The sequence below is a fragment of the Meleagris gallopavo genome, chromosome 1 (assembly GCF_905368555.1).
Source record: "Meleagris gallopavo chromosome 1, MGAL_WU_HG_1.1, whole genome shotgun sequence".
In the NCBI taxonomy this organism is placed as follows: Eukaryota; Metazoa; Chordata; class Aves; order Galliformes; family Phasianidae; genus Meleagris; species Meleagris gallopavo.
The window spans coordinates 129623541-129648693 of NC_139404.1; the positions used below are offsets into that span (position 1 = coordinate 129623541).

Here is a 25153-nt window from a genome sequence, read left to right on the forward strand (position 1 = left end):
TGTCATGAACATTTGCCAGCCCCCAGTTAACTTTTTCAAGCTTCTTTGCTTCTTATTTTTGGCTTGATTTGATTATGGAGCAGATTCAAAACCATATCTCAGATGGCTAAGTATGCTTGTACACCTATATAGCAACATGGCTTATATGGCCACAGTCACAGAGATCCAACTTACAGGCTGCTGCAGTGTAACAGGAAGGGACAAAAATGGCTTTGTCCTACTGTTAAAAACATGAAGGTGGATCATGTCAGCTCTTAGGCAACAGAAACCAAATGGCATTAGTCCCTCCGCTCAACAAGAACCTGGTTCAGAAATCTTTGATTAAGATTTCAAAGGAGCTGTCTTATGATAGGACAAGTGGAAATAGTTTCAAATTAAAAGAGGGGAGATTTAGATTGGATGTAAGAAAGAACTTTTTTACTATAAAGGTGGTGAGGCATTGACACAGGTTGCTCAGAGAGGTGGTGGAGACTTTCAAGATCAGCCTGGATAAGGCTCTGAGCAACCTGACGTAGTTGTAGGTGTCCCATCTCACTGCAGGGGGGTTGGACTAGGTGACCTTTAAGGGTCCATTCAAACTCAAACAATTCTATGACTCTATAATGTCATGGAAGAAGAATTACACAAAGAAACATATTTATTCATTGATGTTCTTTCTCCCTGTTGTCTTACTTCTGACATTTTTTCTCATTGGTTGCACTTCTATGTCTTTATTGAATGTTTATAATCATGAGTATTTCCATACGGAACCAGAGAAGATAGCCAGTGTAAGATGATTGTATGAGAGCAAGGGGCTCTTCTGTTCTGTTGTTCTCTTAGCCAGCAGCTTATATTCATGTACACTTTAGCTCCACGCTTACTTAATGACACACATGGAGTCAATGAAGAGAAGACCAAACAGGACCTTCCTAACCACTCTGTGTGCCGCAGCATGAGGCTGGCTGGAGCCCTGAATAGAGAATTGAACCTTAATCTCTACCCATGTCCATCCCCCTCAGACCATTTCCCAGCTCTGCTGTCCCATTTTGCATCTTTCAAGGCCATCACAAATTTCTTTACATAAAAACTGTATGACCAGTTGGCATCTAAATAAATCACCCACTGAATTCCTTCAGTTTATGAAGAGGTGCACTTGTGCATTTCCCTTTGTTCTGCAGTCTTGAACGTGTTGATCGAAAAGGAATTTGATCAGTAGAATGGATAATAGATGAGCGCAGAGCAGAAAGCAAAGCTCTTGCCTGAAGTGCTCTGCAGTTCTCCCAGCTTCCATCATGCATATACATGTCAGCCACAGCCTTGCTACTCCTGGAGCGGCTGTTAATCTTCCCATTCTATCACCCAGCCCCTCAGAAGGGCCATGGGGGACGTAGTGAAACAGCCAGGGTGAAGTGGAGAAGGTACATTCTCAGTGCTGTTTGCATTCAGAGAGAGGATGAAGGCGAGAGATGAGAGATGTTCCTACAAGACAAAATTCAAAGTGCAGACAGCATGCCAGCAACCAGCCTGGAGATATGTTTCTTGGGTATATAACAGCATGCTAGAGACACACGTGGAAAGGCTGACAAAACTGTAACAGTATCAATATAAGTGCTGCCCTGTAATATTCAAAATGAAAGATCTGTTTTCATTAGGACTGCTTTTTTCCCTGGCTTCGAATGCCTCCTAATGCCTCCAGGGATGGGTCATCCACAGCTTCTCTGGGTAACCTGTTCCAGTGCCTCACTACCCTTTGAGTAAACAATTTCTGCTTCTTCCTTTTCTTGTGAATTAGTGGCACAGATAAATTCTGCCAATGACTAATGCAGTTTAGACGTTAAAACATTTCAGTGTTCTAATATATAAACAGTCTGCATGGTTTGGATATGTAAAATCAATATGTAATTCCAATTGCACATTAATAAAAGGTCAGATTAGTTTTATAGTGTAAATGCAGGATACTACTAAATGAAACAGTACTGGGATGGACTGATGCATTGAGGAGATGCATTCTTATGCACTTAAAAGCTTTTAAACTGGAAACCTATTTTCTTCTAACTGTGGCAGATCATTGTATGTTAAATATTTCCTCTGAGTTGTCCCCATCACTCCATTTCTCCTTTCATATTTCCTCTGGACATATACCCCAGAGCCCTTTTCCAGCAACTGTACTGCAGGGAAAAGTCTGCATAAGTTCCGTGCCATAGCAAATAAACAGAATATGATAAAAAAGTAGTTTTCACTGTCATCCAAGGGCATCCTGATGTGCACATCACACAGTTGTCCTACTGGAAGGAAGGACGGAACATCAAACTCTGGTTTCTGCAGCAGTAAAGTAGGGCAGATTAATAAAGGAAAATCTTTTAATAACTATGCATTATTACTATTACTAACAGGCCATTAAATCTCCTGTACAGCACACATTTAACGAAGGGGAATGTGTTGTTTCAACACCATAATTGTCGAACTAACTCATTTGGCAGAGCAGCATGTTTTGCTTCTTGAGCTCTGACAGTTTTGCGAGGTTGCCAGCAGTGCTGGAAGGGCTGGCATTTCAATGTGGAGATTCAGAATGATCTCACAGCTCCAAAGTCATGATGGAGAGAGCTAAATTCCATTGCCTTTTTCTGAGACAGAAGCCTGTAATTACTGGATCTGTCTACCTATTGGTTTCTTACTCTGTAAAATAGGCATTGTAACATTTTCTTCCCCTCAACACTTTGCCTTGTTAGGATATAAGCTTTTCACAAAGTGATATATCAACAGTCACCAGAGAGATAAGGGATAGTGGCTTGTTTTAAGAAAAATTAAAAAAAAAAAACACCTTTCCTTTAGCTTTCCCGTATGTTTTCCTCTCCTTTGTGCATTTGCGCTTCCCCCAGAGACACATCCCAATTATTGTAGACCTACCTTATTGTTTTAAATGGAACTCCTTATCAGGCTTAATAGGTTTCAGTAGAACATTGTTAAAGCCTAGTCACAAAACCCTTTACATATGCAGTTTAATTGAACTTTAATTTGAAATTCAGCTTTGAAGGAATCAGTATTTAACAGATTTTTGCAATCTGACTAAGTCTACTTACATAAGGAAAACAAGCTTTTCCATTACTGAATTCAGAGTAGAAATGAATTCTTTTAAGTGTTAAGAAATTTGAAGGAGTGAGATTTATGGGCAGGGCAATAGGTGTCTACCTGGCAAGAAGATTCCTGAAGAAATTAAGTACATTATGTGGAATCCCCAAGTACGTAAATATATTCCTGAGTACCTAATATAAATATCATCTTGTGTCCTTTTGACAAGTTTCAACCTTTCAGAAATGCTTACAAGTTACTAAAATGTCAGCACTTTTTGAAAGAAAGGCAATGAACTGAGGCTACTTTGACAAAGTCAAAATGTGAAGTCAAGCATTGGATGAAAATCAGTTTCTTAACTGTGTTAAATCTCTTTTTTTTCTTTTCCTTTTTTTTTCTTTTCTTTTTCATTTTGGTATGCCATGATATGGCAGAAGAATTAAGAAAGAAGTGGTCTTCATTCTTCTGAAGTATCTTCTCCATCACTTTATTCTCCCATTTTCAAAATGAAAGAATTCTTATTGGTTGGGTGAAGTGGATAATCTGTAGTCACTGAAAGCTTTGTAATACAGGATATAAACAGCCATGATGTGGGGATATGTGTCAATGTTCTGTGCATTTGTAAGTGACAAAATAATGTACTTATTAATTTCTGTATTTCTGGAACTCTCGAGCCATATGGAAAGAAATGATTGAAACCTGTTTCACATCTTTCAAAACCTAATTATGATTTACCTGTATAAGCAGAATTGCGTTGTACCATGATAATCACAGTAACAGTTTCCTGGGTTCCACACGTTATTGTATGAGGCCTGCCACCAGTTTCATCTCGTAATCCCCCATGCACAGGCCTGTGATCATCCAGTTTTTCGGACAGTTTTTACCAGCCATCCAGCTATTCCTTACATTCAGCAGAGCAAAGGCAAGCAAACACATTTCTTGTGTTCAATGTTTCAAAAAACTTGCATACTCTTGTCAGTGTGCAGCTGGTACATCTTGGACCCCTGTTGCAGAGTGATATTGCTGTTACATTGTGATGGTGATGTGAAATTAGAACCCAACATAAGGAACAGTGTCAGCCTGGAAGACAACAGAGAACAAAATTGGAGCCCAGATAAATGATACTTGGAACTGTGTGTGTGTTGTGTCAAAAAAAAAACAGGAGCAATACCTAACATTTGGAAAAGAGTGAAATTAATCATTTTTTTTTTCATGAATCTACAAGTGCTAAGATAGCATGAACAGCGTGGGTAGAGAAGTTTACATTGGTCCTATTTCCTCAAATGAAAAGAAAACAAGGATTCCCTTTTTGGCTTCATGCAAGACAAATCTGTATTTCTTGGCTCCTAAATGTCATCTGTCTCTTATACTGAAGATCTTCCACAGTTTCAAGAGTATTTGAAATTGATTGGACTGGAGGAAATATGATTGCATGCAACCTTTGAGCATTAACACAGGTTTAAAAACTTTTTTGAGTGCTGGTTGCTGTATCTTTTTTCCTTTAGAGTAATTAATGTGTTTGGCTTTACTTAGACTTTGGAATGTGTGGTGCTCATGTTGTCTTCTTTTCTCTAAGTTGACACTCACATAAATTAGTATAAACATTTCTAATCTTTCTTTCAGGCTTTGTTTATCTAATGATCTTCATGTATCTTTTCAAACATACTTTTTGGTAATGTCCTAACAACCATCAGTTTGTGCTCTGAATTAAGCCCTATCTATAGCAGGAACTCTACTTTTAAAGGATAAGCAAGATATTTTGCCTTATTTGTGGTTTATAGGGACTTACCCATAGAAATAATGGTGTTAATGTAGATTGATATTCTAGCAGAATACGAGAATATGAAGAAGTACAAATTGTTTAAGAGAAAAATTTTACAGACATGAACATAATGGCCTTAAGTTTTGCTAGGGAAGGTTCTGGTTGGATATTAGGAACAGTTTCTTCTCACAAAGAGCAGTGATGCAGTGGCACAGGCTGCCCAGAAAGGTGGTGCAGTCACCGTCCCTGGAGGTGTTCCAGAACCGTGTGGATGTGGCAGTGAGGGACGTGGGCAGTGGGATGGTGGGGGTGGGCTGATGGTTGGGCTGGGTGACCTTTTCCAACCTTAATGATTCTATGATTCTGTGATAATTTAGGCCTAGCCCTTGCTATCCAAAAATTTTGTGTGATACTCTGGGACAAAGTTATTTGCAGTCAGCAAATCTCTCAGATTTATTTCAACTAGAAAGTTAGTTGTTCAAATCAAGAGCCCACAAGGCACAAGCCTGGGAGACATGCAAAGGTACTGTATCATAGGTGTACATACCGTATAATATGTATGCTAAAAAAGAAAAGAATCACCTCCAGCTGCTTTTTGTGAGTGGCCTGATGTTGTTATGTCTACTTGGAGACAAGTCAAATTTTTAGGGAAACTAGGTGCTGGAAAGCCACAGTTCAGATACCAATCTGGCTAATCTTGGAACTCTGCATTCTCTTCAGGCTGTGGCAGGTTTAATACCTACCAGTTCTGTACGTGGGAAAAAAAAAAATCTTGAAAATCTAGCACGGGAGATAAGCACTGCACAAAGATTTCGGGAAGTGCTGTTTTAGACCATGTTTTGATCATGTAGTCTGTATCTTAACAGTGATGCACTGCAAGAGAAAAATTAAAGGTACTAGTGGAGAGTTTTTTTTTTTTTCATGTACTTTAACCTAGAAAACAACAGAAATCATGTTTCGTGCACTAGAAAAACAGTGTTTTTGTTTTAACTTCCTTCTAGCTGCAGCTTCCCACATCTTTAATATAGTAGAATATTATCACAGTTTATGTTTTGTTTGTTACTGAAGTGTGGATATCGGCATAAAAAAGAACAGAACTTTGATCACTGTGAAATCTTATGTTATTTTGTGCTTCTTTATAACCACTAAAAGCGATCACACACAGGCAATGTAACATATTTGTTCTTTCATTTTCCAAAAGCATTTTCACATCAAAACACTGCTGTTGCTATAATATACAGTGTAAATCTACACTTCCATTTCACATGGAACAGTTGCAGCTATTTGATTTATTAATAAGCTAAGGAGCCTTTGCAACAAATCAGAATTTAGCAGCTTTGTTCCCTTACGTAAACTACTATTCTAATTGGATTTTCTCCCCTCCCAGATATTATCTGATTAAAGATCGTAATCATGTATTTCAAGTTAATTGTAACAGAACACAAGTACACAAGACAGTTAGATTTAACGATTTGGGATTTTTTGTTCCAAAACTGAGTCATAAACACAAAGAACCTAACAAACAGGAGAAAGAGCATGTTGCATCGTAGTGGTGTAGAGGTCAGGTAAGTTTAGTCCTCTATAATCTTGGAAGAGATCTTCAAGATCCTTCCTTTTTTTTTTTTTTTTTTTTTTTTTTAAATTTGTGAGGACCTTATCTCTAGTTTCTACGCAGATTTTTTTCTTATTTGTAAAGTTATTGGCTTTGCTGACATGAATTCATAGCAAAACGGAAGTTCAGCTGTAAAAGTGAATGTTAATACATCTGTATGGCATAGAAAGGCATGCAATCTCTGTGATGAGTTTAGCAGCCAGAGAAAACTTGCATTTGATTACACTGTTTTTTTTATAAAGTGTCTCCAGGATTCTCTCAGAGGCATCCAGCAAAGGTGTCAAGATTTCTTTCTTTTTTTGTTTTAGGACTGCTGAATGAAAATTTGTGCTAAATGAACAAACACTTGCATCAGTGTGTGTATTTTAACAAAAAAGGCAGTCATGCTTCCCTTTCCAGTCTATTCTTCCCCTCCAATTTGCAAATGCTATTTAATCTACCGTGTTGGTTCTTCTTTACCACAATACTTAGAGAGAGAGTTTATTACTGAAAGACTTTGAGCAGTATTTGAAGATTATTTTCCTACACTTTGATGACAGTGCATTGTCTGTAGATGTGCACCTTATAAAGCAGAAGGCAAAGACACAAGGGGTAGTAGTGCACGGGTTAAGAGATGTGGTAACAGATGTCAGATGCTGAGACCAGGAAGCTTCACATTATCTGTTCCAACCAGCAGTTCTTTCCTTGGGACTACTAATAGCTTTACCTGGCTGCAGGAAGTAGCTTAGGAATAAGGCTCAAAGGAGGTGAACATGCAGCTTTACGGGTTCTGCTCTGTTCTAAAGTCTAATGGAAGTTCAGGTGCCTCCGTAGGAGTAGATATTACTGAACATTTCCAGAATCAAGCTCAGTCACCTAGAGAAGTTTAAGGCCGACCAGGAGAAATATCCAGTGAACTTAAATACCAACAGTTGGTGTGGAGATCATCTGCATTTCTTGCTCACTCTCAGGTACCTGGCTGCCAACTTTGATATAATTTAGGAAGTCTGATTCTCAGCATGGCAATTTTATTCTTTGCCCTCTGTTTTTATTGCTTTTTTCCCCTTGTTTACAAGTTCAATTTTGCAAATGAAAGAGATTCTTCACTCTTGCGTGCTGTAGCTATCTCAAAGTGACAGCCCAGCTTCCCAGTTCATTTAACATCTCTTGTTTCTCAAAATTACAGTAAAGGTTTCCAACAGTGTCAGATTTGGGTGGTCTGAATTGTCTCTTATGTACGGTAAGTTGGTCTTTCTTCCAAGGGTATTTGGTGAAATTCTTCACCTCCTTTTAAAGAGCACCACTGATTGTGATCCTAGCATATCCTCTGGTCTCTTATTTCTTACTTTAAAAAAATAGTTTCTTTTATTTCTTCTGAATAAAACCAATATTAAAAATATATACATATTTCAGACATTGCGTTTTAGAGAAGCTGAAAAGAGAGCTGAAACTTTTGTCTTTTGGTTACTATTTCTCAGGAAGCCCTTCCTATAAAATAGTCTAAAAGGTAGTAGTCGGAGTCTACAGCTGCTCAGCAAAACCATTATAAAACATAATATTTGCACTGTTATCACTGTTGAAAGTTGAATAAAATGATGATTCATAATTGATTCTTTCATTCAGAGGGTGGGCAAAGCAGTTTCCTAATGGTAGTCTGCATTTCTGGAGACAAACAGATGTCCCAGCAGCAGAACCAGGCATCTCTCATTTAACTGCATGGTTTATTTAATCTGTCAAAGAAGAAAGAATTTTGATTTTTATTTAACAAAATCAAATAATTATGCTGTGATAGGATGTTTTAACTCCAGTACAACAAAGTGTTGCCTGCAGGAAAATAAATCTGCAATCAGCAAAAATGCCAGCTTCAGACTAAAATGAGCTAGAAAACCAAGGTTTTAAGTGTTAATTAGTAAATAGTTGTTTTGCTATATGTGTCTAATTTACTGTAGTAGATTAATTTATTTATCATTGCCATAAAGCAATAATAATAGTGCCCTTAGGAGCCCATACTCTTTCATAAAAAAGTAAGAGAGACTTTGCAAAGTGCCTGCAGAAGTTTGGTGTTCCACAGATCCCTCTGATTTTCAGTGCCTATGGTCATTGTAATCAATCTGACTGCCTCTGGAAAAAAACTGGATATTGAGAAAGCTATTTAAGAAAGTGATTCTGGATATAATTTGCAAGTCTTTGCAATAAGTAATTAATACTTCTTTTATTTCAGGACTCAGAATTTGACCCCTTGAAGTTCACCAGTGTCATTGAATGTGAGAATCCTAACAACGACTTAAGTAGGTTTCAAGGTTCCATGTGAGTATTTCATATAATATCCTTTGGTATACACTCCCTTCCTCTAATACAGAACAAAATACATACTGTTTTGATTTGGTCTGTATTATATAAGCTGTGTCATTGTCACTACTGAATAACCTCCCCTCTGAGGGAGGTGGTGTAATTATTAGCTTTGATTAGGTTACACTCTAGAATCAGTTTACGGTCCAGAATGAGTGTATGAAGCAGTGTAATTGCAGCCACTATTCTCCCTTTCCCTCCCCCCATAGATCAAAATAAGTCCATTTGGAAGTAGTAGGAAATAGAAAAGCAGTCCAAGAGTCCAAGAGAGTCTATAAACAAGCACAGTGTTTTACTCTCTTTTTATGAAGATTTGTCTGTTTGATGTTTCTTTTAATATAAGCGTCATTGAGGAAAATCAGGACGTGAAACTGACATTTCTCCAGCTATGGCAATATTCCTTTCCTCATTCAGACCAAATAAAACAATTGGCTCATACAGTGAGCATGCTTGTACATTACCATGCAGAGTCACGTACAGCCACTTAACAATTCTAAACAAATGGAGCTGCGTTAACTAGATGCTCATCCCTGGCCAGTTTGTTCTGCCCAGAAACGAATGAGAAATATTTTAGTATGTACACAGTGCTTTGCTTCTAATGTAGCCAGGACTGTAGTGTGTGGACACACCAGCACTAGTGGTGACTTAAGAGATGCACTCTTGTGTTTTTCTAGAGTCTTTAACTTCATGTAACATGAAATCCTAGGAATTTTATTTATTATTTATTTATTTATTTGGTCTACATTTTAATTAAAAGACCTAAACAGATACTAATTCTTTTATAGAATACCGTAATTTATCATCTGGATTAGGAATGATGAGCAGTATTGAATTGCGTACATGGTATAGGGATTGAAAATTGCTGGGCCTTAAGGAGTTTTTTATAATGATGCAATTTACCAGCTCAGTTACTGCTCTCAGATGTCACGAATTGTGTAGGATGTGCTGTCAACTGGTGTGAATCAGGCTAGCTTTTTCAAAACTGCATCAAGTTGTAGTTTGGGAAAATGTATTCCTTTATTTAACAGCACAGTGCCCTGCAGTTCACGTAAAGATAAAAGTTTAGTATTAGACATTACTGCATGAGAGTGTGGAACTGTCTACATTAATAGAGAGCCTGCTGTACTCCAGAAATGACATTTCCAGATATGGAAATTGAAAGTTTGGCAGCTTATCTTGCACACTTCTTGTGTTTGAATCTCAGTTCCCAAATATTGAGCGTAAGATCATAGAATGGTTGGGATTGAAAGACATCTAGTCCATGGACTAGGATATCAACCTCTAGGATAGAGGTTGAATGTGATAGAAGGTACGCATAAATTTGTCTTCAATTATGTATTTATTTATGTACTCCATGTGAAAAAGTTCAGTATCATGTAAGTTACAGAGCTGAGTTATGTAGCAAGTAACACCATAGAATATTCCGGAAGGCTGTTTAACAAATGCACAGCAAAAAGTCAAGACATCATTTGTGAATCTGACAGAAAGCATAAGATGATTTCCAGGACTCATCAACTATGCTCCAAAACATTTACTAAAGGCTCATGGGACATTTGAAGGGAAGAGAGACCAATTGTCAGTGAATAAACTCTCAGTCTCCAAGTTTGTCAATGGAGGGAGGGTTTTTTTTTCCCTTCTGTTTTTGATTTTCTTCATTAGTATCGTGAAATCATGGCTATATTTCATGTTAGCAAGATGAATAGTAATTAGCACATCTAAATTGAGGCATGTAATTGCTGTGTCAAGATCTTAATTCAAAGTCTTACCAGTGGTGACTGCTTGAAAGACAGATTCAGATAGCTCCTAGTTGAAAGTATCTCAATTGAAAAGAAATGCTAGTAGGCTATTTAAATAAGGATGCTGTGAGCACAGTAGGTTTCTATTTTTAAAGAAGTCTATCTTTTCCTGTTTGAAATATAAAATATAGTTCTAATGTCTATGTTGACAATTTTTTAGAGGAATAGAAATGTTTGTGTGTGCATATTGTAAAAATTCTGAACTGTGATCACTACAGATAAGCAGTGTAGCACTGACAGCTCATAGTGAGAAAAGATACGATAATACAAACCAACAAAAATACTGCAAAATGCATTGAGACAGGCCTGGCCCTATCCTATGTCTACAAAATAGTATCATACACATTACTACATATAACTTCTTTAGTTACATTGGCATGACCTGCACTGAACGCACACTGAGTGTGCAGATGAGTGGGGAGACTGCCTGTCCTTAAGTGCTTGCTTCGATATTGCCCTGCTGTTTCTGCACCCTTGCGTATCCCAAGCATATTTACTCTGTAAGAAATTTTCTGGGTAAAAAGAATAGAGTAAAACCTAACATGGCCTCTGCCTGCTTGGGTCTAGCCAGAGTATGTACAGTATGCACAGCAAAAATTCAAAAATTCTGTACTGGCTTCCAAAAATAACAACATTGGCCCTAAAATCTTGTTCCTACCTTTCTTATGTGTATACGTGCAAGGGAAAATGGACTGCATAGTTTGCAGTCCAGCTTCTCAGCTTTTCTCTGAAAGGTAAAAGGCTTTTTTGTAAGAAAAGCAAAGAAACCTATATCTAACCATTCAGTATCAAAAGATTTGCTTGGAAAGTTCCAAAGTGAATGTGGAAAGGAAAAATAATAGCAATAATAGGAATCATAGAATCATAGAATCACAAGGTTGGAAATGACCTGTAAGATCATCTAGTCCAACGGTCTTCTCATTACTACTGCTACCAGTATCTTGCAGCTCCTCATATACATTTCAGTCAACACTGAGAGTCAGGAAGGTTCTTTTCAATGATGATACTGAGGCCACCTTGAAGATTGCAGAGTGTTTTCTTTGGGATTCTCAAGTACTGGAAAGCAATAACAGCTCCACTACTTGCATTGTAAGAAATCTGAGACACGAGGGAAGGAAAGAAAATACTGTCTTCTGAATACAGGATTGATAGGTCACCTTGCTATTTAGCGCTGGCTGAGTTCCAGGGGAAGACGTAACAGAAGGCTGATGTGAGTTGTCCTCAGATTGTATTTGAGTTCCCGTGTTAAACCAGGAGAGTTGTTTCTACAACAGCACATTGATTTCATCCATGTTTCTTAAAGATTTGGTGAGGAACAGGTCATTTGGTCGACTTCATGTGGTTATGAAAACATAAAAAGCAGTGCAAGATGCATGTGAGGATGGGCTGTGGTGAGAAGTTTCAGTGAGTGAAGGTTGGCAGGTCGTGGCACCTCAGGGTTAACTTCAGGTGCTAACACCATTGCTATGAAGCAGGATCAGACGTGGTACAAGCTAAGCAAGAACAACTATCTATTGTATAGATAATTGTATAGAACAAGCACACAAGTAATCATACTGTCTTGAATATGCCTATCACAGTCCAATGTTAAAGTCAAGAAGTGTAAGGAACTGATGAAGACTATAAAATCATAAGCCAAAGCTATTACTTCCTGAGTAGATTTGTCTTTAACAAGTCTATTTATTAAAAGAATTCATAAGTGTGGTTTGGAAACTGAATTGGGAATTCAAACTAACATCCATTTATGAGGAAGGAAGGCTAAAGCACGGTTCCATCTTGAAGAGCAAGTGGAAGAATCCCAGTAATAGGGTATTTTGTGCACTATGGATTCATTACAAAATTATTCCCCGTGGTATAAGTGCAGCAAAATGTGCGTAGTTCTCCAGCTGGTAATCAGTATTTATAGCTATTGACATACAGCAGCCCCCAGTTTTTAAAGCTCTGTTGGCAAAAGGTGAAACAGTGAGTTACAGATATTTGCTGAACAAAACCTCTTCTCATACATGAAGCCCATGGGAAGGTTGGGCTAAGCAGAAGTTTTCTCCTTGTGAAATCCACTTTTTTGTAGAAGTCACAGTTTTAAGCTAGACTGCAGATTTCAGAGGACGCTATTTTAAATGTTCAAAACCAAGTAGCCATAAAGTTTGGCATTACAACACTGTTAATTTAAGCGTAACACATTGGGGTTTTCCAGGATTTCTCTTAAACTCTGAGCTTTTATTAGTTTCCTATTGCTGTTGGATTTTTTAGAATTTGGAAGTGTGATGATTATGATGCTCTTCAAGGGCAGAACACATTTCAGATTGCTTTCATCTGCTCTGAGGCATTAGTATACTACTGTTAAATTACATTTTATTCATGCAGAAGAGGTCTGAAATGATTATTAGTTTTGTCTTTCTTACCTAATAAAACATTTCTATGCTTTAATAGCTGTTATTATTGTTCAGCAGTTAATTCTCATAAGGCTGTTTTCTGCAGTTCTCAATCAATTGAAATTTGAGTCAGTCCGTACAGAGCAGACAATAAGAAGTTGTAGTGAATATGTAGCATTGTTCCACTTTTCTCATGCGTTTTGGTGCATGCAGTCATCAGAGTGCATGCCATTTCATCTTTCTTACACAGCAAGACACTTCTGAAAGCAATCTCCCTTATTGATGAACTCTCAGAAATTTTTTCCTTTCTTTTTCTCTTAACTGACTGATATACACTATCCCTGGTAAATCTTTCTTAGTGCCACTGTATCTGAAGCACTGCCCTTTCCCAATTTCCCCATATTTCTTTGATAAAAACATATGAACGCTGTGTAAGCATTATGCACTACACAACTGCTCCGTAGATGGATTGGGTTTACTGTGATTGCACACGCAGAATTTGTACATGCACGAAAAGTTTAATGCATTTTCAAAGCATAGAACTGGCTGTATACTTGCTGTAGATTTGGCCTTCCTATCTCTAGTGAAAGTTTGTCCAGTACATTTGCATATCCCACAGCCTAGCCAGAGCAATTGGTAGTGCTCAGCTGCACTGCTGCATGTCTGGGATTCCTGGGTAGGGATTCTCAGTTTTCAAAGTCTGCCAGAGGATTGTCCCAGGAGGAAGATCTAAGGGAATATTTCACCGTCAGGTTGAGAAAACTTCTTAAACTCTGAAGATGTTTCCTTGGCTTGTTGTATTACAGAGTATGATTTAACAAGCTTAATGTTTTGACATGCTGTGCTTTGTTCTGCTTTTAAATTTTCTGCAGAGTACATAAAAGTGGAAAAAAGGATGGACTGTTCAAAGAAAATCTTTTGTTACGTGGATGTACTATTAGAAATACAGAAGAAGTTGTAGGAATTGTAATCTATGCAGGTAAAAGTTCTTTTCTGTCTGACTAAGCACACTTGCCTTTTTATAGTTTCCTTAAAATACAGACAGAAATTCCTATTACATCATTTGACACAATTGCTTTTGCAGGGCATGAGACCAAAGCTTTGTTAAATAATAATGGACCTCGTTATAAACGCAGTAAGCTTGAAAGACAGATGAATGCTGATGTCCTTTGGTGTATCCTTATACTTCTCATCATGTGTCTGTTTTCTGCCATTGGTAAGTGCTCTTTAAAAATAGAAACTTAACTATCAGACTCTCTTGAGATTCACGTGCTTAGCTTCAGCAAAAACGTGTATCTGCAGAAACATAAAATCCATATAGCTGCTTTTTGATTACATTTTCTTCCTTGAAATGTTTATGTTTTAATACACAGGATTGTCTAAATGGATTCTTAATTTCAATCAAGTATAAGTCATTAATATCTGAGATCCAGATGCATACATTCTATCATTTCCAAAAATGACAAGTCCAAAAGAAGCCACTTTATAGGCAGTGACCTCAAAATTACGGATGGTAAAGTATAATATGCCTTAGTCAGCCAACAGATCAATTTATGACCAGAGAGTAAACATAATTAGCACAGTGCTCTTCCATAGTACTATTTATTAACTCAAGGCTGCAGCTTAGAAACTGAAGAAATACGAAAATATCTAAATCTTCATAAATCCAATTAGAAGATCCTCCGGACTTTCTGGAGTGTTTAAGGAAATACTGAGCTTAATACTCTTCAGGCTTTTTTTTTTCTTCTTTGTTTGTGAGAAGGAAATGAGTTTCTTATTATCTGGCATCCAAAATGATTGTTAATATATTGCATATGAATTCCATATCCCTAACGTTTGTGTGTTCTCTTGTGTTTGTGTGTGAGTCATGCGTCGGAAACATTAGAATGTTTCCTAACAACCACAGTGTAGTTTAATAACAGTCTTATGCCATTTTAATAAATCTCAGCATGCCTTTTTCCAGGTATTGTCAAATAGTGCTTAAAGATGAGTATTTTCCAGCTGTGAATCAGTCCTTGTATTTGTTTCCGCTGAGTTGATGACACTTTGGTGTAGCATCTCAGTGTGGGGGAGCCTTGTTCTCGAGGTTCTGTTGAAGTGCTGCAGTACCTTAATTGAAGGGAGGCTTAATTGCAGGGAGTCCCTGCCTGCAGCTGTCCCATCCGCCACCACAGGACAGGCGATGCCCCAATTAGTAGCAGCAGGCTGTGTTGCTTCATGACTCCACTGGGCTGTAGGAGTGTAAATATGTCACAGTAGGTGTCACATCTGATGTCTACTCTGTCACTTCTGCTCCAAGGACAGAAACCACCAGCAGAGGGCCAAAGCAAAGTGCAGGAGGTGATAACCATCATGCACAGCTGGAAGCAAATTTGGTTGAGCAATTCAAAACCAGAGCTGACTGGTGCTGCACACATGCAAAACTGTGTTCTCTAGCAGTCAGATCTTATATCTTCTATCGAGACATTATAAGTGGAGGAAATCTGAGTCAAGATATTTATAAAACAAATCATGATGTAGGTCATTCTAGGGTTGGGAGTACAATCAAGAACAGAAGTACAGACATCAGTAGGAGGATATTGGGAGTACTGAGACAAAATAATTTGTTTATTTGGCTTAAATATTGCTTGTATTTTTCAGAAGTTCAATACTGTTTTATTGTATCAGGATGTAAAAGCAAATTTAAAATCTAGACAGATAATGGCTTTCAAAAAATTAATTTTAAAATAGGCTTTTGTCCTCTTTTATTGTTTTCTGACATGTAATTTAAATAATATGAATACTTCTTATGGTGGTGAAATTCATCCTTGATTTTAACCTTACAAATATCAGACATCTGTTTTCGGTCTCTCCTCCATCTTTCAGAAGAAACTAGCTGCAAATCCTAGCGCTCTTCTGTTTTTAACGAGTGTATTTTTCCCAAAATAATAATATCCTTATATTTATTTAACTATCATCATGACCAATAACAAAAGGTTTTAAGCAAAGCTTAATTTTTTTTCTGTTCTTAGTTCCTCAGCTTCCCTGCTGTTGGCTCTGCTGCTACTCAGCCTGAACTACTGTTTTACACTAGCCAGATTGCTTTATTTGGATAAAGTTTATCCAAAAAGTGACTCGTAGATACTGTCCTTAAGACCAGACAAATGCCTTTCCTAAGCCCTAAATCCTACTGGGGAAAAAAGTAGGTTTTTGTGAATCTCTTTCCTATGTAACTCTTCTCTGAGGACCAGTTTATATTATATACTTTTATATCTTGGAGTTACTGTAGACTTTTCTCTCTTTCAACTCTTCTGCAGGTCACGGCCTATGGGTATGGCAATACGGTGAGAAGAAGAAACCAGTTTTTGATGTTCCAGGACCTGATGGCAAATACTTGTCTCCTGTTCTAGCTTCAGTGTATTTATTTCTGACAGCAATCATAGTTTTTCAGGTATCCAAGTTGTGCATAATGCCACCCGTATTTATGATTTTCTATTTATGTGTGGGATGTGTAATACCCATTCTATCACTAAGGCAGTGTGAGAAGGTAATCAAATAGTAGAAATGTATTTAGACACTTTAAATTTTAAATATAGAGAATGCGATAATATATAATCAGAAATCTGAATGAAAGAAAGTAAATGGTCTATTCACTGATGAAACGTGAAAATTTTCTTGAAAACAAACACACTGATCACACAGTAAGGTGTCAGAGCTACATTGGCCTTGGAGAAGAAAAACACGTGAAAACTAACCTTCCCTAAAAGACTGAGATGTTCTATTTTATTTTAAACAAGTAGGAAGAGATAGGATTCACCTGAAAGAAAACAGGCTTCATGCTTCATATCCACCCTCTGTGAAACATATCAAAGATGTGGGGTTTGAGTATGGTATGAACATAAGTTATATACATTTTTAACCACTTCCAGAAAATGTGGTTCTTAACAACTCTGTGTCAATGTGAACAAGCATCTGCAGGCTAAAACTGAGATGCAAATTAGGTATTTCATGGAGTTTTGACAAACCTTTAGAAACAGCTGGAAGTTTTTCTGGAGAAACTTCTCATATCTCTTTCTTCAGAAATTTATTTTTTTTCTTCATTCATTTAATCTGCAGTGCAGATGCCAAGACTAAAGAAATCATTCCTATGGAAAGCTTTACACATCTCATTCTGTTTTCTTGTTGCTGCTAAGGGAATTTGTAAGCAGCGTATTATTTATGCAGAATAAATTCATTCTATTCTTCAAGTGCAAAACACATTTACAGGATACTGACTGCACTGTCTTTTTGTTTTGCTTTGTTACGTTTTCCTGGCTAGTTTCAAGCACATCTTATTAGCCCAGAAAAGTTCAATTTCTGTCCAAGTTTTGATAATCACTCTTCCAGACATAATAATGGATTTCAGCTTTGCAATTCATGATGTTTTCCTAATCTGATACAGCAAATAGACTATTTTCAAATGTGCTGATAGCTTCACAGTAAACATTTAAAGTACATAGCCTCTTTGTGTTCTAGACTACTGCCAAATTAGATTTTTACTAATTCAGTCTGTTTTCTCCTAATTCATTTTATTTTTGTGTGTTCTAGGTTATGATTCCAATTTCTTTGTATGTTTCCATTGAAATAGTTAAAATCTGCCAAGTGTACTTTATTCATCAAGATAAAGATTTATATGATGAAGAAACAGACTCTCAGCTGCAGTGCCGAGCTTTAAATATCACAGAAGACTTAGGTCAGGTGCAGTTTATCTTTTCAGACAAGACTGGGACACTTACTGAAAATAAGATGGTTTTCCGAAGATGCACAGTTTCTGGAATAGAGTATTCCCACGATGATAACGGTGAGCTCATGATCTTGTTTTTTATCTAACTGCTGTACTTTGGTGAAATCTGAAGTAGATTAAAAAATTGCTGTAATCTTAAATCAGAAAGAAAAACAAAAGAAATTGCATGTATCCACTCAGTAGACTCCATAATAACTGTTCTCATGTTGTTATAATTTGATAACTTTTTCAGCTAGTAAAGGCAGTCTTTTCAGAATGTTCTCTAACATCAACAGTATGTTGTCAAGACAGTTAGGGCTTCGAGCTTTAGTTTCTGGTCTAGTAGAGCACTTCAGCTCATGGCTAATTTAAGCAAATTGGATAGTATCACCAATACACAACTGATTGTCTGTTTGAAGTGTACAATGCAAAGTACCAGCTTTAAGCATGCAGCCAGATTGGTCTCAGATTGAATAGCTGGAATAAGAAAACATAATAACATAAAAAACGTAAACAAGTTTACTGGCTTTCATATTCACAGGAAACATAATCTGATCTAAGAGCATATTTTATGTTACTTTTATCAGGTTCTTTTCAGTGTTCCTGTGTGTGTGACAGGTGTCTGCATTAAGGTGTCTCCATTGCAGTTGACAGACTGTACCCAAGTGTCAGCATTATACACTGAAAACTCACATTTAATCACAAGGGAAAATGGGGGCTGTCATCTCTGTGTCATCTCATCACCCTATCAAAATAATGAAATGATTTCCTGTTTTTTGAGTTATTTGCAGTTAGTGCCAAGCTTTTTTTCTCTTACGTTTTATTGTTACTGTTTTTTACATAACAGATTTTAATTCTTCAAATCATATTCTGTCTGTGTATCAGAAAATATCAATAGCTATAGTATTGCATTCTTAATTGCAAAAATTAGATTTCTTAGCAGAACATTTACAAATCACTGCTTTAAAATTTTTTCTTGAAAGCCATTACAGAAGTTCAGCTTGCAAAAAAGATATAAGAGAATAAGAGAAATAATCAAAATAGACTGGAAAAATCTAAACACTTTATAAGATTCCAAGATGATAAATAATATTTTGAAGCTTTGGATTATGAGAAAATTGTTCTTTTTTTTCTCTTAGTTTAAAGTAGTACTGACGTTGTGCACTCTTCTTCAGAAAAATCAAGGTGTTTGGGTAGTCTTATTATCCCAGTGTTAGAGAAATAAGAATTAAAATAGAGAAGACTTCCTGCCTCTGTACTGTAGGTAAGAAAGAAAGGAGAGTTAGTATTAAGAGTATGTTTCTGGACTCCTACTTCTGCTCTCAGTACTCCATGTTCATTCTTTTTTTCCCTTTGCCATTGATTGTTTGCTTGTTTGTGCTAATTTCAGAATGCAGGAATGATGATGGTACTGCCAACTAAAACAGTGCTGAAAGTGTATTTTTATGTGTTGAATAGCATCAGTGGAGGCTGAGCTCAGGCTCTTGAATTTGAGGCTCAACTTTCAGAACTTCTTTTTCTGAAATGTAATGCATTTAACAGAAATCTAAGTTTATGTATGCTTTCATTTTATTATTTGAGGTTACAGTAAAAGTGTTAGCAAAAGCAGTTCAGTACAAACAAAAGTATAAATTAAGTACCAAAATAAACTAAACTAATTTCTTTTTTCTGTCATTCATTTCACTTACTCCTGTGTTTAGGCTACTTCTAAATGCAGTTGGCATAAAATCGCAGACATACAGGTATTTTAAAAATTATATTTTATTTACACAAGGCATTCTAAATTTTATTTCTTCTCCTCTACAGAAGACAGGACTTTCTCTGTCATTTTATGGATAAATAGTGATCATTTTTACTGCTATTGTTCCCTATAATCAAGAAGTAAAAATTATTCTTCATTCAGGCTTCGTTTAAGCTGTTTGCCAGTCCGATTTTCTAACCATATCTTAACTTCTCAGTTGTTGAAATCTTTTTGTTTAGATAGAGTAAGATGCTTACCACAGCTCATTCTTTTATAAGAGGTGCATCAATAACATTTCATTGCTCTGTGCTTAATTGCAAATTATTTGTCAGCTGCTTCTCAGTGTTTATACTTGAGTATCTGAATTCCCTCTGAGGTTTTGGGGCATATAACTGTTGGATGCCTTCCAACTTTCCTCTTGAGACTTTACTGAAGACTTCATGAGTTAGGAAATTCTAAACATTTTGATTTGGTAGGTGATATGGCACTGCCATATATGCAAGAATACCTAATAAAATGGATCTACCTTTTCTCATCCACTTCAGTGATAATCTGGGTCTTTCTTTGCTTATCTGACTGTTATTCAGGCATAGTGATTTGTTACTTGGAATCAAACTCTTCTTTCAGTCTTTCAGATGAAGGATTGGATTTAAAATTTTCCTACATAGCTCAAGATACAGAAGCTGAAGATAACAAGTCATTTTCTACTATAAAAGAGATTATGGAAATACACTTGTTCAGAGCTCTTTGGCTTAAGTTTGTTATTCTGCTTGTTATTCTGCTGTGGCTGGGTAGCAGTGCCTGTTATTACAGTTGCTTGACCCTTCCCATGATAAGATCCTTTTTTCAGCTACGGATAGTTTTACAAACCTTTTAACTATTTGGTTAAAGTTTCCCATGCCAGATGTCTGCCTCAGGCATGAAGTCTGGGGGAGTAATTTCAGTCAGAACAGTTCCGTTCAGCCATATCCAAGAACAAAGCCAAGATGCAATGCATTTTTTCCCATGCTAAGAAGTTCTGGCAAATTTTACTCCAAGGTTATCTAGAGTCCCTATATTCTGAAGTTCAGCTATGCATGCACAGTAAGGGGGAAACTCATACCTAGAGTGGCAGATTGAGGTCTAAAATTTCCACACTTTGGAACTTTAATTTTCTGCTGAAGTATTTTTTCTGCATAATCTAGGACTGCTATATATCTGTTAATTACTCAATCAGCAGACTGTGCATAGTCTTCACAAATTTTATGCATGCTGCACTGTAAGCTTTTCTCCCTAAAATTTGTTCAGTTATGATCAGTTATGCCATTCTTTTCTGTCCTGCAGGCATTGTTATCCCGCAATTGTCATCATCATATCTGAGTTCTTGCCACTAACGTGTCAAGCAATATGTGATACTCACGATGTGTAGCTTCTTCATTCCTCTTTTTCCTACCTCTATATGCACAGCATGTGATTTGTGTGGGTGAGGGGACTCCTTAAAAGGTGTACACTGTGCTGTGTTAAAATTGACATTTGGGGAGGCATGTCTTTTTTTCTTTTCTTGAGTGGTGGCAGTGTTCTTATTTTCTCTGGAATTTTTTTCCACAGTATCATATTAACTTACCATGTAAAAGGTGAGCTTGATGATTATGGAGAAGTGTTCTGTTTTGTAACAAAAGCAGGCATATTAACTATGGTTTTCACCACAGAAACTCATGTGGACCTCACGCAGGACTGAAGCAATTAAGTGTTTCTAAAAGAAGACACAAAATCCTGAAAAAGACAATACATTTTCTAGGCAGTGTAGGAGAGCAAGCAGCAGTTTTGTAATTTGCTGGAGAAGACATTTTCTTGCAGAATTCTGTACTGGCTCTAAGTTTCTTACAGGGCTAGTGGCACTATGCCGAGGAATATTGCATTGTTTTAGTCTAGACAAGAGGTGACAAAAATATGAATAATAGAGACCAATAAATTCCACCAGCATGGGACAGAATCTCCTAGCCAACTGGAGGTAGTACAGAGTATTACTCATGGTACTTCTATGTGAGAGCTTAGCACCAAAGAGGATCCAAAAACAGTTGTGAAAGCTGTGAGGGAAGGTGTGAGTGTGCTTAGCAACTGTTCCATGACGCAAGCTCTATCAAATATACATCACTGTTGAGTGCACCTGTAGTAGTCTGGTAGAGGTTATGCAAAGATTAGGATTAAATTGATCAGTGGGCCTTCTGGACACAGTGTTGACAGAGGTGGGATTTTTGTTACCTACTTGAGATATTTATGTGGAAAATAGTCACCTAGTAATTTCACAGTTAATAGTTCATCAAATTTGTTTTACACACCTATATTTATTGTCTGTTAGATGACTATTTTTCTGTGGTTTAGAATTCCAAATACAGATGAAGAGAATTCCCATCACATATCTAGATTACATGTTCTCTTAAATCAATTTAGTTCTTGAATTAGAGTGAGTTTATTAAGAGCAGGATATATCATGGACTATTCCAAGTGGAAGAATGAGTGTCTCATTCATAAATGTCCTCAGCTTTTATAGAATACCCATTGGCATTATGTTCTGGTTAAATCCCAGGGATTGATGGAGTTATATCTATCATAAAGACAACACCTTGCTGTGTGTTGCTTTCACAGTCAGTGATGTTGCAAAGGAGTGCCACATCACACCAAAAAAAAAAAAAAAAAGGTTCTTCTAATCACTATTTCCTCATAGCCCAAAAGAACATAGGCACAAAAAAAAAACAAGGACTTATTGTCCTATATGTAAAAATACGTTGCCATACCACAGCTTTTCCTTTCAGGCTACTAGCCAGCTTCTAACAGTTCTAGAAATTGGATATGCCCCAAATCTATCTGCTGATTCCAGAGAGAGTAGGTGCCCAAAAGCTGACTGTGCTTGTGAAAGTCGTTATATGATTTAGCTACAACCAGATGCTCTTGGACTGACATTTGTCCTAGATATTTTCCAAATGCTAAATGAATTGCCTCTTGTCTATGGGGTGTGATCTCTGTTTTTCTAGTTTTAGCCACCCATTGTATGGAACTTCTGACAACACACAAGTTGAACCTCTGTGAATGCAACCACACAAATCTGAAAAAACTAAATATTTTCATTCTTTGCATTCTTTCTCTTTCCTTCCAGTGACTGAAAAAAACTCTAGAGAGCTGAATAAAAGGATAATTTTATGGTAGTGGAGGCAAACGGTGAAAACCCCAGTGATTTTTCCTTGGCTAGCCAAGTTTCTTAGTCACTGAATTTGAGAAAGAAAGAGTTCTCTTCCACACTCTTTGTTTTCATGCTAAAGATGGGCCAGCAACTACTTTTCACTGAGAAGTGCATTATATGGAAAAATCTTTTTCTTAGTTTGAGGGACTGTATCATGGTGAAACTTTGTTGTTCATTTTGTACCAAAAGACATAGCCACATCAGAAAATTGAATTTACTAAAAAAAGAAAGCATAAAACCTTTTCCCTAAATGTGGCTGGTTCTTCCAGAGGGACGGCTCATCTGCTTTTCTTTTCCATTTGACAACCTTCAGAAATCAGAAGGGTCTTTTTAGCTCCAGAAAGGTTGAAGCAATCAACAGAACAGGCACTCTGTATAGCTTGTTTGTAGTTTCTCTTTAATTTATTATTGCTTTCTGAAAAAAAAAATATTGAAGAAAGTGGACAGAAGGAGGAGATGTAGAAGGGAATACGCTGGGAGTGTTGTATTTTGAACTCCTAAACAATAACTAATGACGGACAGATTAGAGACACGTAATAATTTCCTCTGAGCGTGCATGCATAAGTATAGGTATGCCTGCACTCAAAATTGCTCTGGAAAATCTCTAGGTGGATAGAAAGAATCTCCATTTCTAAGTGGAGTAAGGAGTTCATGATGAAAGACTTCAATGTATTCTTTTCATACCCATGTGGTTGCCAAGAGTAGAGAGGATGGAAAATCTTCATGTTTTCTAGTCTCAGGACTTGTTTTTATGGGGAAGCTTTTGCAAAGTAAGTTATGTTACCACAGTCATACAAATTTTTTGCATGCTAGCTGCTTGTCTGAGGGTTTTTTTAGACACTAGAGAGAACTTTAAAGTGAAATAAGCTTGCACTCATAAAATCATTAGGAAAGAACATAGTGTGAAGGCATCTAGTCTTACTTCATGGTAACTCATGCAGCATTCTTACCCAAATGATTGGGGATACATGGTGTTATTCCATAGAAAAATCAAGATCCACACACTGGCAGCTGAAGTAGTCTGATTTAAGGAGTCTGCAGTTTTATTCTGCCCAGAACAAATTATTTTATCGTTTCCTGATCACATTTCTTTACTTAGTTAAGCATCTCTCTGCGTGGCAGTGATGCCTCCATCAGCCTCTAAGATGGAAGCCTCATAGCAGAACATAGCATGGAAGATCACTTATGAGACAACTGAAGAAGATAATTAAAAAAAATAAAAAATAAAAAATAAATGAGTTTTTAACACAGAAAAAATATAAGAATATCTTAAAATACTTACCAGAAGCTATAGAAATTTTAGTGACAGTGTACTGCTGTCTTCTGAAAGATGGAAGAGTACATGAAATAAGTATTAATTATCCTTTCTTCTTTGTGTGTAAATATCAAGTGAACAAGAGGACAGTTAAGTTAGACTTCCATGCATTGCATTGCTGTGTTTTGCAAAGTGTTTGTGTCTCTGCCTTTAATAAAAAACTCTCTATCAGACAAAAGATCAAGGCCATGAATTTTCAGTGCTGAAGCTGAAAAGCATCTCGCAACAATGTCTTTCAGGTTATAATATTCGTAGGGAAAGGTTCTGAATTTGAGAGGGCTGAGTGGGTGGAGAGAACAGAATGTTCCCAAAGAAGCACGCTTCGCACAGTTAAAGCATTATGAACCTTAGCCATAACATAACAATCACACGGTTTTTCATTATTTCTTCAAACTTCTTAGTTTTTGTTGCATAATATGTTAAGGCTGCACTCGAGAAAATGTTGAAAGGTGCTGTGGCCTTTTTTTTTTCATACAAGCTTACCTTGGTATAAAATGGAAATAATACCTTTTATATCAAGCAAGCTACATTTGACTTGGTTAAATGAGATTCTGGTCTTGTATCTTTCTCTCTTTTTTTCCTCACTGCAGCAACAATTAAATGAATGTGCTACAATGAAAATCTGCATAGAGAACAAAACATAGCTTAAAGATACACAGATTAGAGTGTGTACCAATTCACTGTTGGTATAATGCTAATAAAAAAAGGCACACGCTGCATTAGCAACCAGTTTCTCCTGTGTTGACTAAACAAAATATTTTTGGATGTAAGAGTGGTGAAGAATACAGATATATGATATGCAAACGTAAGTGTATATTATGCATGAAATGCGTTCTCTGCTTAACCCTATTGTTTTTTGTTTGTAAAATGCAGCCATCTTTGGAGTCATGTATTTCAACACATGTTTCTGGAGCAGAAGCTTAAATTAGATATGATTATTAAAGAAAATGTGTGGCCTTTTTTCTAATTCTGCATGGAAAAGAATTTGACCAACTGGGTACCACCTTTTGCAAAGCTGGAAAGAATACTTGTACCCGGTTCTTTCCTTGCTGAGGAGTATTCCCTCTTTTGGCAAGGAGTGCAGCATTCTGTCAGTCTGCCATTCAAATGCCCACATCTGGAGTGAGAAAGGTTATTATCCCTGTAGCAAATCCAAGCTTTAACTGTGCTTAACCTGTCCACACGACACCAGCTCTCCTTGAGACTGGGTTTGCTAAGGAG

At 36.9% G+C, this 25153-nt stretch overlaps 1 protein-coding gene across 1 annotated transcript in view; it reads left to right on the plus strand.

Annotated features, from left to right (window-relative positions):
- ATP10A (ATPase phospholipid transporting 10A (putative)) overlaps positions 1-25153 on the plus strand; it is a 109645-nt gene that overhangs the window by 54834 nt on the left and 29658 nt on the right. The window contains exons 3-7 of the mRNA XM_003203146.5: positions 8623-8708; positions 13791-13897; positions 14003-14134; positions 16215-16348; positions 17485-17737. Of these exons, the coding sequence (XP_003203194.1) occupies positions 8623-8708; positions 13791-13897; positions 14003-14134; positions 16215-16348; positions 17485-17737 (712 nt within the window). The remainder of the gene's footprint in view (positions 1-8622; positions 8709-13790; positions 13898-14002; positions 14135-16214; positions 16349-17484; positions 17738-25153) is intronic.